General features: G+C 32.2%; 1 protein-coding gene across 1 annotated transcript in view; it reads right to left on the bottom strand.

The window, feature by feature from the left end:
- The window catches only part of LOC125060262 (four and a half LIM domains protein 2), a 152,501-nt gene that overhangs the window by 81,868 nt on the left and 54,993 nt on the right, over positions 1 to 15,640 (bottom strand). Inside the window, exon 2 of the mRNA XM_047665069.1 lies at positions 10,457 to 10,542. Within this exon, the coding sequence (XP_047521025.1) occupies positions 10,457 to 10,542 (86 nt within the window). The remainder of the gene's footprint in view (positions 1 to 10,456; positions 10,543 to 15,640) is intronic.

Here is a 15,640-nt window from a genome sequence, read left to right as displayed (position 1 = left end):
AGGTTGAATTTTTTTTGCTATTTGCAGTGATTAGTTAGTTGACACTCTTTGTGTTCATAATTCAAGCACATGTCAGTTGTCAAGGTACATAAACAGCGATATACAAGATAAGATTATTATAAAAATAATTCTTCAATGAATATAACGATAGAAATGATAAACGTACTTTTAGAATAGCAATTATTTAGTTCCATTATCATTGAATAAAAAACTTATTGAAATTCACGTTCTAGTTAATAAAATATAAAAAGCAATATACTGATACATAATGTGTTTTGTAGATCTCACAGTTAAAAAACTAACTCAAGGTGCTCCGTTAACTAATACAACTATTAACTGATCTACGAAATTTATGCCGAAAAACATGCGACGGCAACCCCGCAATTGTATGCAATTTCAATATCCGTTGCGCTTTTGTCGACTTGGGACTTCGCCGTTCGAAAACTCAACGTTGAAGTCGAGATTGCTATTGGGAGTTGCAGAGATTTTACGAAAGATATCATTACAAAATAGAGATAGGTTTTTAGCTTCCAATTTGGTCTACTAAAAATTTTAATGAATAATTTGGCTTAATTAAGTTAACCTTAAAAAACGCCTGAATAACGCGTTTTAAGTAGATTGCATTAAACTGTCACCAGTTTTAGAGTGAAATACCTACAATATGAAGGAAATAATACTTATTTGGAATAGATTAATTAAATTTTTAAAATTAATATCATATAGGTAACATAATTTACACTTATGACTCGTCAGTAATGAAATACATATTAATGTTTCTAATTTAACATTTACTGCCAGTTCTCAAATCAAGGACGTAGAACGGGAGAAATTAACGAAACTAATCATTCGTATTTTTCTGTCAAATTGTGTTTACCGAGAAATGATTTCTTTAGTTAAAACACTTAAAACGTTGCAATTAGATAATACATGGTACTATAATAGGTACATGTTAAATTAGCAAAACTATCCTAACGTTTCACGGCACTTTGAAGCTGTTTCTAAAACATGTTAAAACAAATTTTTATTAACTAAATATTATTAATTAAATATTAACAATAAATAAATTTATTAACAAAATAATTGTAAAAAAGGAATTTATAGTGACGCGTTAATAATATTACTTTTGTCCCAGATTAATTTTCATTATAATAAATTTGATTAAAATATTTTTCCTTGGCACTAAACCAACAACTTAATTTATTGGTGATACGTATTTTCACAGATTATAATTTATAACGTCGTTAATCATAAATATTAATAGTCAAAAGGCAATCTCTCATGGGTTTTGGTTTAATCCCTCATTTTTCTTTAGAGATAAAGCGTTATGTGCATGTCGATTTTTAATTCTAAGATTTGCTCGATGTTTTCTTTTATACACAATTTTTTTTATACACAATCAAAAATCCATTTGTCACGTGACGGAAAGGTTTTTGGTCCGAAAGCTCAACTACATACAAAATGTACATTAGATTTATTGAGCGAGGCTTCAAACTATGTATCAATAATGGTACTTATAGAGAATAAAAATATTTTTTGTTGTAATATTTATAGGCATCGTGTTTAACATGTGTAGAAATATATTATAAGTAGGTACAATGTACGGAATTTTGTGCGTCGGTTTAGGGCAATAATATTAATGTAGATTGTATAACATTTCTATTATAATTTTTAGTTTCTTAGCGGATTTCAGTTTAGATTCCATGAAGAAAGATGAACACATAAAAAGCTATTGGCACACTGATACAACTGAGAATTTTTTTTATTGAAAATTAAACAGAAATTCAGTAATGTTTTGGTGTAAATAATAGAATTATGTCCGACCGATTGTTAGGTTATGATACTTTTTATGAGATGATTTGATACTTCTTTTGTTTACAATATTCAAATTGGCAAAAGATCTCTATAGTTAAACGATATGTGTAATACTCACTTTTATTCACTAAACAATTAAAAGTTTAAAACTGATACACATCTTATCATTGAAATACCTTCGTGAACATAATTACACTTAAAAACACTATCACTGACTAGAAAGATAACGACTTTTTCGCGTAAACGCGCGCGACTTCGCCTTCCGACGGACGAATGACAAATGAGCATTGAGCGTCAACGAGTTTCGGTCCTTGTTTACGGCGATTTACTCGCTCAAGTTCAAGGGATGAGATTGTAGGGCTGTCAAAAGTTACAGTTTGAAACACGAAACAGATAGTATGTTAGATAAGATGGCTAATGGCATTAGACAAATATTGTATTATTAATTATTATATTAGTCAATTCAATTTCTTTTTCCTTCTGATTGTACAGAAGCAAACTTTCCCCTTACCACATGTGGATTGTGTGGTTTTGACTATATATAATATAAAAGTTTATGATGGTGTGTTAGAGTGAGCCCAAACTACGAATGCGAAACTAAATTATTAATAATTGTAATATTTCAAGTACATAAAAATACAGCAAAAAGATTTAATAAACATAAGAACTAAGTGACTTAGTGACTGAAGTACTATGTATATTGTATAGTTTGAAAAAAACACTATACAATAGGTATACATAAACGGTAAATACATATGTATCATACAATCAAACTTAAAATTGTGTACGTACAAACGTAAGAAAAACAGTACAATGTAGAAATTTTTGTTCGAATATTTAAAACCAAAAACCTATATAATTCAATATGCCATCAAACATAATTGTATAAGATTATAAATGGTTATTTAAATTGGATTTAAAATTATAAAATAAATTTTAGTAACATGTTAACGGCGTCCTGCAAAAGTATATTTTCTAAAAATAATTTTACATCATAATATAGTCACGAAATTTAGCAGAACTATGATAACGATAAACATGACTAATAAATACTCTTTGTTGTTTTGAATTGATCAAAGGGATGTTTTAAAACTTATTAAACAGTAAAAAAATCTTAAATTCATGCAATACTATAAACCTGACAATAGCTACCATGGACGTCTTGTCAATATGTATAATATGAAAGAGAAAAAATCGGTTGTCTGTAAAGTCGATTTACTGAGATAGTTGAACGTGACAACGTCACGAATCGCTCACTCAAGTAGGAGAGAGACAGATGTCGAACGCTGAAGAGCGCGGAGTCCGAGAGAGAGAGAGAGTGCCTCTCTGTCGCTTCGCGCTCTCGCTTGCACTTCAAGCCTTAAATGGAACGCCTCAGAGTGAGGTAACGCCGCATGAGTCATGTTTTTTCGTGCGTGCAGCCGGCTCCATCAAATTATAAGACGTTGTCACGTCAAAAATGCTTCAAAGAACATCTCCAAAATGAAAACTTAGTATTAATTTAAACGTGAATATAAAACATTTTCTAAAAATTATTGCCAGCCCTAACATAAGTGACCAGCGTTCCACGAGCTCCACCTACACTAACGTACTTGTTACAGGTGGGGTCATGACGGGTTGGTCTGATTTATTTTTCTTTTCCTTGCGATAATGGAGGGAACACCTCTATGATGTCATCAAATAAATTGTATACTTTAAGTAACGTGGTAGGTGATAATGTAGAATTTGTCTTTACTAAAAGAGGGTTTAAGTTACCTTTGGGTCCATCAACTAACCTTAAACAAATGAGAATATTAAAATATAATCATTACAAAGTGATAGATTTGTATGCGTAGTTTTATGTTTTAATTTGGTTTACAAAATTTAAAAGCTCCATTATAAACGAATCAAAATCGCCGTTACTGAACAGTCAAGTTTTGTTTTTGACTGACTTCGGACAACTGACGGAAGAGGTTATCACTTCGACTTATAATTTTTTTTCTATGCTCAGGTGTCGAAATATTGATTTCTTTCAAAACATTGTGTACAGATTTCATACCCTGTATTTAAATTAATTATCTTTTAGTCCATTAATTGTTGGTTAATACAAGACAAGAAATATTGTTATTTAATACTTTTTAGTGGACTACAAGACGATTTCATGAAAAATTCTGATATGACTAATTTCCGAGTATTTTATTCACAAGCGTACATACATACGAAATTTAGCACAAGTGCTTGCAAGCCTCAATATCATACTTAAACCAGTCCAATAACCTTTTTGAAGCCTGTAAAAAAGTTCCTACTAGTACAACTATCTATCGAGAAATTTGATAAAGCTTTAGTAAATTTTATATTTTAAGATTGTCAGCCTATATTCGTTGCAATATTTTACGCACAGCGTACAACGAATGCAACGATAAGAATTCCAAAACACAAATACAGTGACTAATACGACGAAAATGCCGTCACATAAACAGAAGAGAAGGAATGAGTCAGTATTCAAACGCCTTAAAACAACTTTATGTACGTCTATATTAATAAAAAAAAAACGTGTGCGTGTACTAGCGTACACTCGTAAGAAGTGAAACTTCTTTATGACCTTATTTTTCGAAAAATGATCAACTATATGCAACTTTACAGAAATTGGTTAAATAAAGTTAAATTAGATAAAGTTTAACAAAAGGCTTTTATTATCATAGACATGAATACAAATACAATTATTTCATTTTAACTTATTACTGTACTACTACGTAGTACTAAGATTATTACAGAATTTCATTAATTGTAATAGAATTATTAGTATTACTATCATTGTTATCGTTATTATATATTTTTGTTACTAATGGCTTCGAATCTCTTCGGATCAACCGTGGTAGGGACAAGAAAAAGATGGCGCGTAACCGAAAAATGTGACAAATGTGTGTAATTTTTTTTCCAACGCCGATAAAGAAGTTTGACTTCAAAAAGCAACATGGCGCGTAACCTGCTACAAAATTTCTCCCATACGTCGATAAAGAAGTTTCACTTCAAAAGATGGCGCGTAACGGTAAAATGTGACGCGTAACGAAAAAATGTTACACTAAATTTTTTTCCAACCCCAATAAAGAAGTTTAACATCAAAAATACGTATCTTTACAGTAATAAATAACTGAACAATCTTATTCTACGGTTCCTGGGTCACCGGGGTGATTTAATTAATAGAGGATTTTATTTTTACTCTATATGAACCACTCGTGTACAACAATGGTTTATATGCGAAATAATTAAAAGTTTTTAATTTAATTTACTTTAAATGTTGTTGCCTCTGACTTTATCTTTCACCTATGCTACAATAAAAAAGAACAAGACCCTACCATCTTATAGGCTCAGATTTTCTGTATCTGTTTCGCAAACACTTGTTTCTCAGAGGCAAGTATCAGACTGCTGTGCGTGACACCCTCCGTCGACTATGATTCTAAGGCATAAGGGTGCTCACGTTGGAGGGTTCCTCACGATGCTGTCCTTTACCGTACGAATGTTAAATGCACGTAAACAGAACGTCCATTGGTGTACTGTCGGATATCGAACCTACGACATCAGTGATAAGAGTTTCACGCTAAATCCACTAGGCCAACACTGTTCAGTAACATAGACGAGTCTTTTTTACAAAACTTAAGTATTAATTATTTGAACAGAATATTAATGAATAAAAAAATTGTGTTATTAAAGTTTACTTGTGTCGTAAATAGATGGCGTAAAACGTTATATTGATTTTGTTGTTCTATTCCTCACTAGATGGCGCGAAAACAAAAAAACTAACTACGAAATTTATTGAAGTAAAAGTAAGCGCCTTAAAATAAAACTTACAATGTTTTCACTACTGAATTAATTTCACAAATTATTTTGAAAGGTGCTATTTTCCTCCAGTCTGAAGGAATCCTCGACTAGTCTAAACACTAAATCATTAAGATTATCGCAATTAGTTAACTGAATTTAAAACTATAGAATGTCCGTTAAATTATAAAACCGACCGAATTTTTTACGTAGTCACGAAGTTCAGCAGAACTATGATTTCATGTCGATATCATAGTTTTTATATTCATCGAAATTTTCTTCGAATTTATTTACAATCATCTAAACATGACTCTTGGTTTTAGCGTGTATTTATTAATCTTAACATTTCTTACCGTGGAGGAAGGATGGTTTACGTTTCCTCCATCATAAAATAATAATTATATATTATTTGGCTAACGTCAAGATGTTATATAAGTATACGTTGTTAGCACTGAAGGCGATCATTACAATAATCTTCTATTACTTAAATGCTTTTTAAGTAAGACACAAACAGAAGAAACCAAATGCAAATGAAATTGTAAAAGTATTATTCTCAGTAAATTGGGATATTACACGAAACTCTGTTTTCCTCAAGTTCACCACTTTAGCACGTACTATGCGGTTTGTGCCACTCAGAATGCAATGACTCTTAAATGTGTCTGAAGCTCAGTGACCACGACTTGGCTTATTACCTACGTCTTAAGTTCAGACTCTGAATAGGCAGAAAATGTTTCCCATTGGTTTACAATAGCATATATTACGCATGTAAATACAAGGGTCTAGGCTCCGAATATGATTTTGCCCCATACGGTTTCGAGACCCTTGGTCTGTGGGGTCCCAGCGCTATAAGGCTTTTTAAGGAAATAGCAAAAAGGTTAGTCGACATCACAGGAGACCGAAGAGCTGGCTGCTATCTCGGACAAAGAAGTCTAGCTATTTACAGGGGGAAATGCCAGTTTCTTCGGAACCTTGCCTAAAGGGACTTTTTAATAATATATTTTAAGGTTAGTTACCTATTGTTTTGTTTGTTTTTACGAGTATTATCTGCTTCATTGATATTCATTTCTGAATTGATTCAAATGTTTAAAACAACTAATTAACTTAAGGCTTCAAGTGAATTAAAGTTGATAATATCGTATATTATTATTATTTGTATTACATATTAACTGAAACTTCTGTTTTGCGAATTCATTTCATTTACACTGTCAACAAGTGACTGTATCACTAATCACTACGCGCGATAGTTTTATTTTAAAACGTTAATAAAGTTGCATGGAATAAAGTATATTTTGTATCCATATATCTATCTATTACGAGTATCATGTTCAATACATCTCTATATATACCCTAATTTACTTAGAGATAATAAACAGTTGATGAAAGAAATTAATGAAACATTCGAAAAACTAATTTTGAAATTTATGCTGTTGTTTTTGAGTAGTTTCGTTACAGAAATATACAAATATTTTATCTTTATAACAATAAGTATAGATTATAATAGCTATAGATTAAAAGAACTGTACATATACATTATACATACTATATATTTAGGCCGTCCACGCGATTGTGAGCCGTCTGGACATGTGAGTGTCCATGGGCGGTATCACTTAACATCAAGTGAGCCTCCTGCCCGTTTGCCTCCAATAACATAAAAAAAAACATTGTTACATTCGAAAACTTAAAACTGCCTTTTTAATAAAGCTCAGCCCAGCTTGGTTCTATATCCAATATCTTCAACATAGTTATTATTGCTGGGTAGATTTCATTTTAAAGCTATACAATGTTATAAGAGGCGCTGGACAGAAATCGGTGGAAGCAGATTGTCCGCTCCATATGTTACCTTGCAGACCACGGCGCTCAGACATGAGCTACCGACTGAATAGAGAGATAGATATATGTATATATAATAATGACTTTTGTTACTTGACAGTCTATCGCTGTTTATTTGAAAATGTGTTCTAATCTAAATCAAATAAAAATGTATCCATTTCAACCAACAACAAATACATTTCTCAACAGAAAGTATGTCTATAAATAAAGTACTCATTGCTGTTCTGAGTTATGAAGACGCCAGTTTAAATTAAAACGCCAATAATTACTTATCAATGTACTTACTCATAATGTCTGCACCAATTGAATGAGGTCAGAACGATAAAAACTGTCTCATTCGAATTATTATATTGTAAATGGAACGTATTATCGGACGATGTTTTATCGGACCAAATGGCGCGTTGGTTTTACAATTATAGAGAACTAGCCGTTTCGCGCCCGCTTTGCTGGACGAATTAAAATAAATTTTATGTTTCATTATTTTATTTTTTTTTATATTTTTATTATTCTTCTTTTTAACTTCCCGCTAAGAAAATTGAAATATTTCGAAAATCGAGTTTTTAACAGATGTTGACGTTTAGAGGTTCTAGGAAGCCTCCCCGAATGTTTCCGCGGTGAAGTCCGTATGGATAAATTTTCATAAAAGTAAAACAGCAATAAAAAAATGAAGGAACGTTGGAATTTAATTTAATAAATAGCCATAAACCATTTCGCGTCGAATGGTGGTAGTTTCATGTCGATACGATCAGTGGTTTAGGCGTGATTGAGCCTCAAACGAAGACCATTTTCATTATATATATATATATAGATTTATTTAAATATTCTAGTTAAATAGGTAATTCGGCCTTTGTTTATTCCTTCTTCGGTGTTCTATTTGGTGTTCACTGTAGCAAAGTAAATTCATTCCCAGTTTGATCTTTATATATTATAATGTCATCAAATAAATCTATAAAAAAACTAAACCAAATAAATTGAAAACACTAAATTATTATAACATTTTATGTAAATACGTTCTTGTGACAGAGCCACGCAGTGAGGGGCAGGAATATTCTTCTGTACCTCAAACATCAACTTTTATTTTATATCAGGACATATTTGTCATGAATTAAGTTATTATTATTTTACTAAAAGCCTAACTTAGCGAGTGAGAAACGATCCACATAGGAAGTTATTACAAAAGTTACTTGTTTTATAAATATAGCTTACGTATCAAAAGTAAAAAATAAAACAATGTCGATTGTGGCGCTATACATAAAACAAACTAAAAACAATCTGAGTCCGTATTTCTTTTGTTTCGTTGAGTTTTTAACTTATTTCAATGTTAATGTTCTCCATTCGGTGTCGAGACCCTTAGTCCGTGGGGTCCTAGCGCTTTAAGGCTTTTTAAAGAAATTTCAAAAAGGTTAGTCGACATCACAGGAGACCGAAGATCTGGCATCTACCTCGGACAAAGAATTAGTCTAGCAATTCAAAGGGGGAACGCTGCCAGTATCTTCGGAACCTTGCCTAAAGGGACTCCTTTTAATGATATATTTTAGTTTATGTTAAGTTTAGTTATTTATTTCAATGTATGTATATTATATTATAATTATAAGTAGGTATTTAGTTATATCTGTCTTTATAGTATTAATATTTCAATGTTTATGTCTTGTGTTGCGTCAATATACTTAAGGAACATGTCACGACCTTAATAATTACACTAACTATTCGCTAATCGGCTGTCCGTATTGCGCTATATTCTCATAACAAAAGCCACTTAAATGTAATACCTATTTAAGAATACTTACATCAACTGGCCATTAGTACAGCTCTTTGTTTTGACTCCATTTAAACAAGTTTTAAAGTATTTTAATGACGTTTATTGTCTATTTAATATTGTCATTTGACGCGGTTTTTTTAATGGTAAAATTCTATTAACAAAGACAGGATATATAAATAAATAGACGCACAGTTCAAAGTCTTGATCTTGGGGTCATTCACCGGTCATAGGTCACACGTTTATAAATGCGCTTGGCGTTTGTTTATAAACTCATTTGTTTGTTTAGCTTAATTGTTTATAACTAAGCGATATAAAAATAACACAAAAACAAAGAGATCTCATTATTTAATTATAAAATTATATAGGAATTTTATTTATATAATAATTCATATCTACCGCGCCGGCTACTCCTAATACACAAGTACATGATTTATCATTTAAAAATACACATGTCAATGATCAAGGCTAACACATCAAAGATGATAAACATAAAATCAACAAAAAATTGTTATAATGGAATATTACGACGCAATTTAAAACTTCATAATTTAAACTTCACACATGATGTCCGCGCTCGATCACTTATAACACACATAAAAAACAAAAGAAATTCAAATCATCTTTCGTTTTCAGCGACTCGAGCGCACGCTTCACAATTGACATGCGATCGTAGATTATTATTATTACTTTTCCTTCTCACTGCATGATTGCGTTCTCTAGAAGGAAATTTCTGTATTTTCTTCTCGGCCACCGGTTCGTCTTTCTTCAGCCGACGGCATATTTCAGCCCACTCCAATTGTTTTAATGATAGACACATCAGACGTGTTTACAACGTGACTTCACAGTTGACAATGACTTGATATGCGCTTGCGACCTCACGCTGAGTGATCAAGGTTGACAATTCTTTCCTTCTTATTGATAATTTGTGGCACGTTTGTTTTGACATTATGAAAGCGAGATAAGTTATCGGAACCGGACTAAGATATGGCCTATTAGTTAAAACACTCTTATCGTCTCAATGTATTAGTTTTTAAGCCATTAACGTTTGTTTGTATTTTTAATGGACGCTTAACGAAGGTGCATTTACGAATATGGTTTATGTTAAACTGGGATATTATTGTTACCCAGTTTATTAAATGATTTAAAGTAGGTACATATTACATTTATTAATGTTGTGTGTATCGAAACGTAACCCTATTGAACAATTGAATGCGTATATATAAATTGTGTGGTATATGCAAATTATCAAAACAAACTTACCTCCACGGATGTGAAATGAATCCCGGACATAATTCAGGACAGTTGTCACAAGGCCTGCCTTCAGAGACTTCTTTTATTCTGACGCCCTGCAACAAAAAATTAAGTCAATTATCTAAATCAAAAAACAAGTTTGTCTCTGCTTTAGGCGAGAACTACACATTATAATAAAATTCAGCACACTGCTGTACACCACTCGCCGTCGAGTAAGTAATAAATTTGTCTTGTATAGGTTAAAGAAAATTTATATTGGATCTGGAGGATTCATAGTGGAGATGCAAACGGAAATCAATGGCATGCCGGACAATTAAACAGTAAAGCAATTTTAAGGGGAAGGTGATTAAATTTTTGAAGGCAACGAGAGCGTGGGAGAGTATTTAGACCAAAAGTTTTGACAACAATTATAAATAACTGTCCTTATTATTATAACATCATGATACGAGTAATTAGTATGACATTGCATTCCTATATAATATATGCTGTTTTTGAAGTTATACTTCTTTAGGCGCGTTATGAAAAATTGATGAGAGTGAAATTTTATGATGCGCGCGCACCGTGACACAAAATTAACAGAATGAAGTCGCCCACGGAAGATGCTACGGCATTGGACATAATTTAAAAACAACTTAGCAACTTTAATATAAGGAAATAATAATAAATATTTATTTATTTAATTTTTCAAATGTAACTGAACTTATAATGACTCCTTTTCCAGTCTCTGATTATTTAATTGTAATTAATTATTTGCATGCAATCAAAAACTATTTTTAATAATGCCAAAGAAGTATAACTTCTTACGCGCGTACACGCACCCTTTTTTTTATAATGAATTAATTTATGGACCTGTAAATCATAATCATCAACTATTGTAAGTCGTCTTAAGCACTTCGTAACATCTGCATTCTCATCTTCATCATCGCATTCACTGTAACTATCTGAAGTGGAATCACTGTCCCATTTGTTTGCAAATATCTTAAAAATATTTCGTCTCTCGCACCAGGATTCCGAGTCCTTCATGTTTATTTTTTTATTCTTCCTGTGAATTTTAAATGGTACTTGCTTCAGCCTAGGTTGTGTAACGTGAGATGGCTTTGCTATTGTCTTTTTGTACAATTTCTCGTAGTCTTCTTCGGTCACACCACAGTGGTATAGGAGATAGTCTTTTTTAATTTGCTCTATACCTACAGGGTCTCTCCAGTAGATCTCTTTCTTTCTAACTCCTAGGTAATAATCAAGTTCTCGATCGCCGTAATCGCTGCTTTCGTCTGATTGATTATCTTGTGAATTGGTTTGACTATCTTCGTGATCGTCGACTATTTTTGCAAGTAAACGATACTTCCTCGCATTCGGCACCTTTTTTAATAAGTTAGCTGTATTCGATGTCAGGAATTTTGTTGTCTTCTTGTACGCAGTAGCGACGGACTCCCGTCTACGTTTCAAATTGTACATCTTTCTCCGTTTGACAGGGCGATGAAAAAGTCTATTTAGCAACTTCAGTGTTTTGATCCAGAACTTCATTTCAATAAAGCATTTTGAAAGAACATTTTCGGCTCGTTATTGGCTTAATAAAGCAAGGGGAAGTTTCACGGAACGTTGCTTGCAAAGAACTAGCCGTGGTTTTACTGTTACGATTCAATTGGGAGGGTGACGTGATGGGGATCACCTGTCAATGGTTGGATAAGGTTATCTAACCAGGTATCATAGAACCTACATAATGGAATTAAAGGTCAGTTAGCTGATTGCGGTGAGGGGTCAGAGTGGGCTGGTCGGCTTTCATTGTAGATGGTAAGGGTGTGGACTTTTTATGATCATGCAAACAGTGCTAAATGTGTCTATCGCAAATGACACGACAAATTGCAACACCCTTGGGTGAAATTGCTTGTTATATTGGTGGTCTTATTAGCAATGACACTAAATAAAGGCACATATCCACGTGATTAACACGCATTTAAGTAGCAATAAATATATATTATGTTTACATAATACAGATAAGAGTTAATATAATATATACATAATATACCTACTTACTATTCAAGATGGTCTTAAGCCATTTCGGATACTAATGAAGTGCTTCTAAAATAAACTGTAAATAAATATTATTAATTACAATTCTCATTTAACTTTATTGTAATTAATAATTTATTGCAATAATTTTAATAATTAAATAATTAATATTATTTTACGTAATGTTTGCTAACCTACTTTGTAATGAGATTTGGTACATTCATATATTAATTAAAATTATGAAATATTATACATTACAACACTAATAAGGTATGGCATTGTTGCGTTAAAATTGAAAAAAAAAGTAACATTCCTTTATATTTTGAAACTTAAAAAAAAAAAAAATACCGTCACAGGAATTTTACAGAACATCCTGTCAATTACAAGAATCAAATGTCAGAAAAATGGTAGAAAAGACAAAACAAAAAATTGTTTTTAAGGAACCATCGTATCACTTAAGCTTTCTTCGTTAGGCACGTAGTCACCTTTTGTCTTCATTTCTATACCTGTATCGTAGAAACGAAACGACCAGATGACATTCGAAACCACCAAACTGCAGTCTTTTAGATTTTATTAATATTTTATAGGTTTATGAAAAATTCAATTTGCTATTACACAATGCAGTTTTGTTTGAGTTTTCTTATGAGCGGCATAAATAATTTCTTCTTGGTTAATTGTTGGATCGAATGTTCAGAAAACTATTTTAATTATAAAATAATTTAAATAGAAATCAACTTAAATAAACTGACCAGAAATATTGATTACATTTGCAATATTATATACATAATTAGTTGTTGTAAATAAATATAACAACTTAAATCACATTGGATATAAGCGCCACCTAGTACGAACTGAGAGTACTATGTTAAATTTATAACATTTCACGTCTAACCGTTTTAGTATTTTAAGGTTATACGCCATCTGACGTCGAATAGCTAAACTAACATTATTTTGTTATATTTATAAAGGATAGTTTCGTGGTTCACTCAGATACACCTTAGAAGAAAAACTATTCGTATTAGTTCTAAGAAAAAACAAAAAAGATATGATTATGACTTAAAAGTTTTTATACCGAACACTCCTTGAATTTCCTTCTTTCAGTTCTTAGAAGTGTCTGTGTGTCTGAAACTCTAAACGAATTATGATGAGAAATTGTTATATAGGTGATGGTTGAGAGATGGTTCTTAGCTTTAATCAGGCAATCGAGCAGACGGGTTACTTCGGGTTAAATGCTAACCACCGCCCGTGAACTTCTGTCACGCCATTATGAAAGTGGTACGTTCTTCTCTCGAAAGTTCCCTAAGTCGTGATGGAAATACCTGGTATGACATCTGTTTATAAAAAATGGTGGTGCTCGGAAGAAGTCTAAAAAGCGCTAGCACGATTTTCAATTGTTTTTTTTTTATTGAACGGGGGCAAACGGGCCGGACACTCATCTGATGTTAAGCGATACCACTGCCTATGGATAGCCTCTTAATGGCATAGGGCTCGCGAGTGCGTTGTCGGCCTTTTATGATAAGCTCTATTCTTGAAGGACCCTAACAAAATGTTTTGCTTACATTTGGGACACTGCTAGTAAGTATTAATGAGTTAAGCTGATTTTGGAGCACCAAAGTACTTACAATTTTAAATTTCATTCAATGTGTTGCCTGAAAGACATAACAAAAAGTGACAGGCCTGTCTATTACAGCGTAATTGCATATTATAAGTATGTATTTGTTCGTTTTTATCATTATAGTCTGGGCGTTACTGCATACGATTTTTTGCATTTTCTGAGAAGATTTACTATGGTAATATATATATATTTTTTTACCATAGGAAAGTAGAGATTTCAACGAACTGAAAGCACACCAACTTTTTGAAAAAAGCTGAATTTTTGACGTCAGAATTTTCGATTGAAAATTAGGGTGTTTTTTCGATATTAATTCAAAATAAGGTGAAAAAATAAATATTTTTAATCAAATAAATTACAGTATATTTGGGACATAATAAGGTAAGTTTTCACCAAATTTCGTTTAAAAAAATAAATTTTTGTAAAAGATAGAAATAAAGAACCAAAAAGTTGGTTTTTTTGAATTTTTCACATAAATTTTGAGGTTATGTGAAAAATGTGTGAATACAAAAGTTGTAGATCTTTTTATGACCTACAACTTTGCCATTTAGTTTTCTTCGATAGGACTTTTAGTTTTGCCGGAAATCGAGATAAACCGTTTTTTACCCTTAAACCTCCCCCCCCCTACCCCTTCCCGACCTCAGATCGACCGTAATTTATTTTTCCTTTTATTTTAAACATATTCCCCTGCTTTTCTAATGGGTTTCATCCTACTGTAATTTTTTTTGGTTTCAAAAATTATCGGCACTGGTCTATATAGTTTATTTTCATGTTTACTTAACAACAATCGAAAAATTGACTTCTAACCCAAATGTTTTTAAACAAACTCTACCTATTTTTATTAAAGTAAATTTATTATTATTTAATTAAAAAGCAAATACAAGGTCACATTAACACTGTTTTATTAATGAGTAATGCCAAGGCTGTTCAAAAGACAAACACACATTACACTTTTACAAACAAAAATTATTCATACCGATGCGTGAAACTCGACCGGAATGGTGGAAGGCAGGATCGGACGCGATTTGCAATATTTTATTTGATTGTAAGAACAGGATGGTATCCATGTATGATAATAGCTTTTAAAGTAATTTAATATACAATATGGCAAGTACATACAGCTTATTCTTTAATGGTCCTGTTAACAGATTGTGTCGAATTAACATTTTTTTTTTTTAAAGACAATTCACACCAATATTGACCTAGTCCCATGCTAAGCTGGTGAAGTTTGTGTTGTGGGTACTAGTCAACGGATATACATACATATTATATACATATAAACACATATTTAAACACCCAAGACCTAAGCACAACACCAAATGCTCATCACATCGATGTTCGTCTCAGCCGGGGATCGAACCCGGGACCCATGGATTCGCAGTCAGGAGTACTAACCACTAGACCAATGAGTGGTCAAACAAACAAAACAAACAAACGTCGAACAATAAAACTATCATGATAAGGACATCGCAGCAATTCCATAGATACCTTTCGCCTTACGAAACGCCTACGATTGGATGGTTATTTAGTTTTTTTTGTTCCCTTTGGAGTAGAGACTCTTAGGCCGAGGG

Source organism: Pieris napi, chromosome 21 (genome assembly GCF_905475465.1).
Source record: "Pieris napi chromosome 21, ilPieNapi1.2, whole genome shotgun sequence".
Taxonomy (NCBI): Eukaryota; Metazoa; Arthropoda; class Insecta; order Lepidoptera; family Pieridae; genus Pieris; species Pieris napi.
This window is presented reverse-complemented; position numbering and strand designations above follow the sequence as displayed.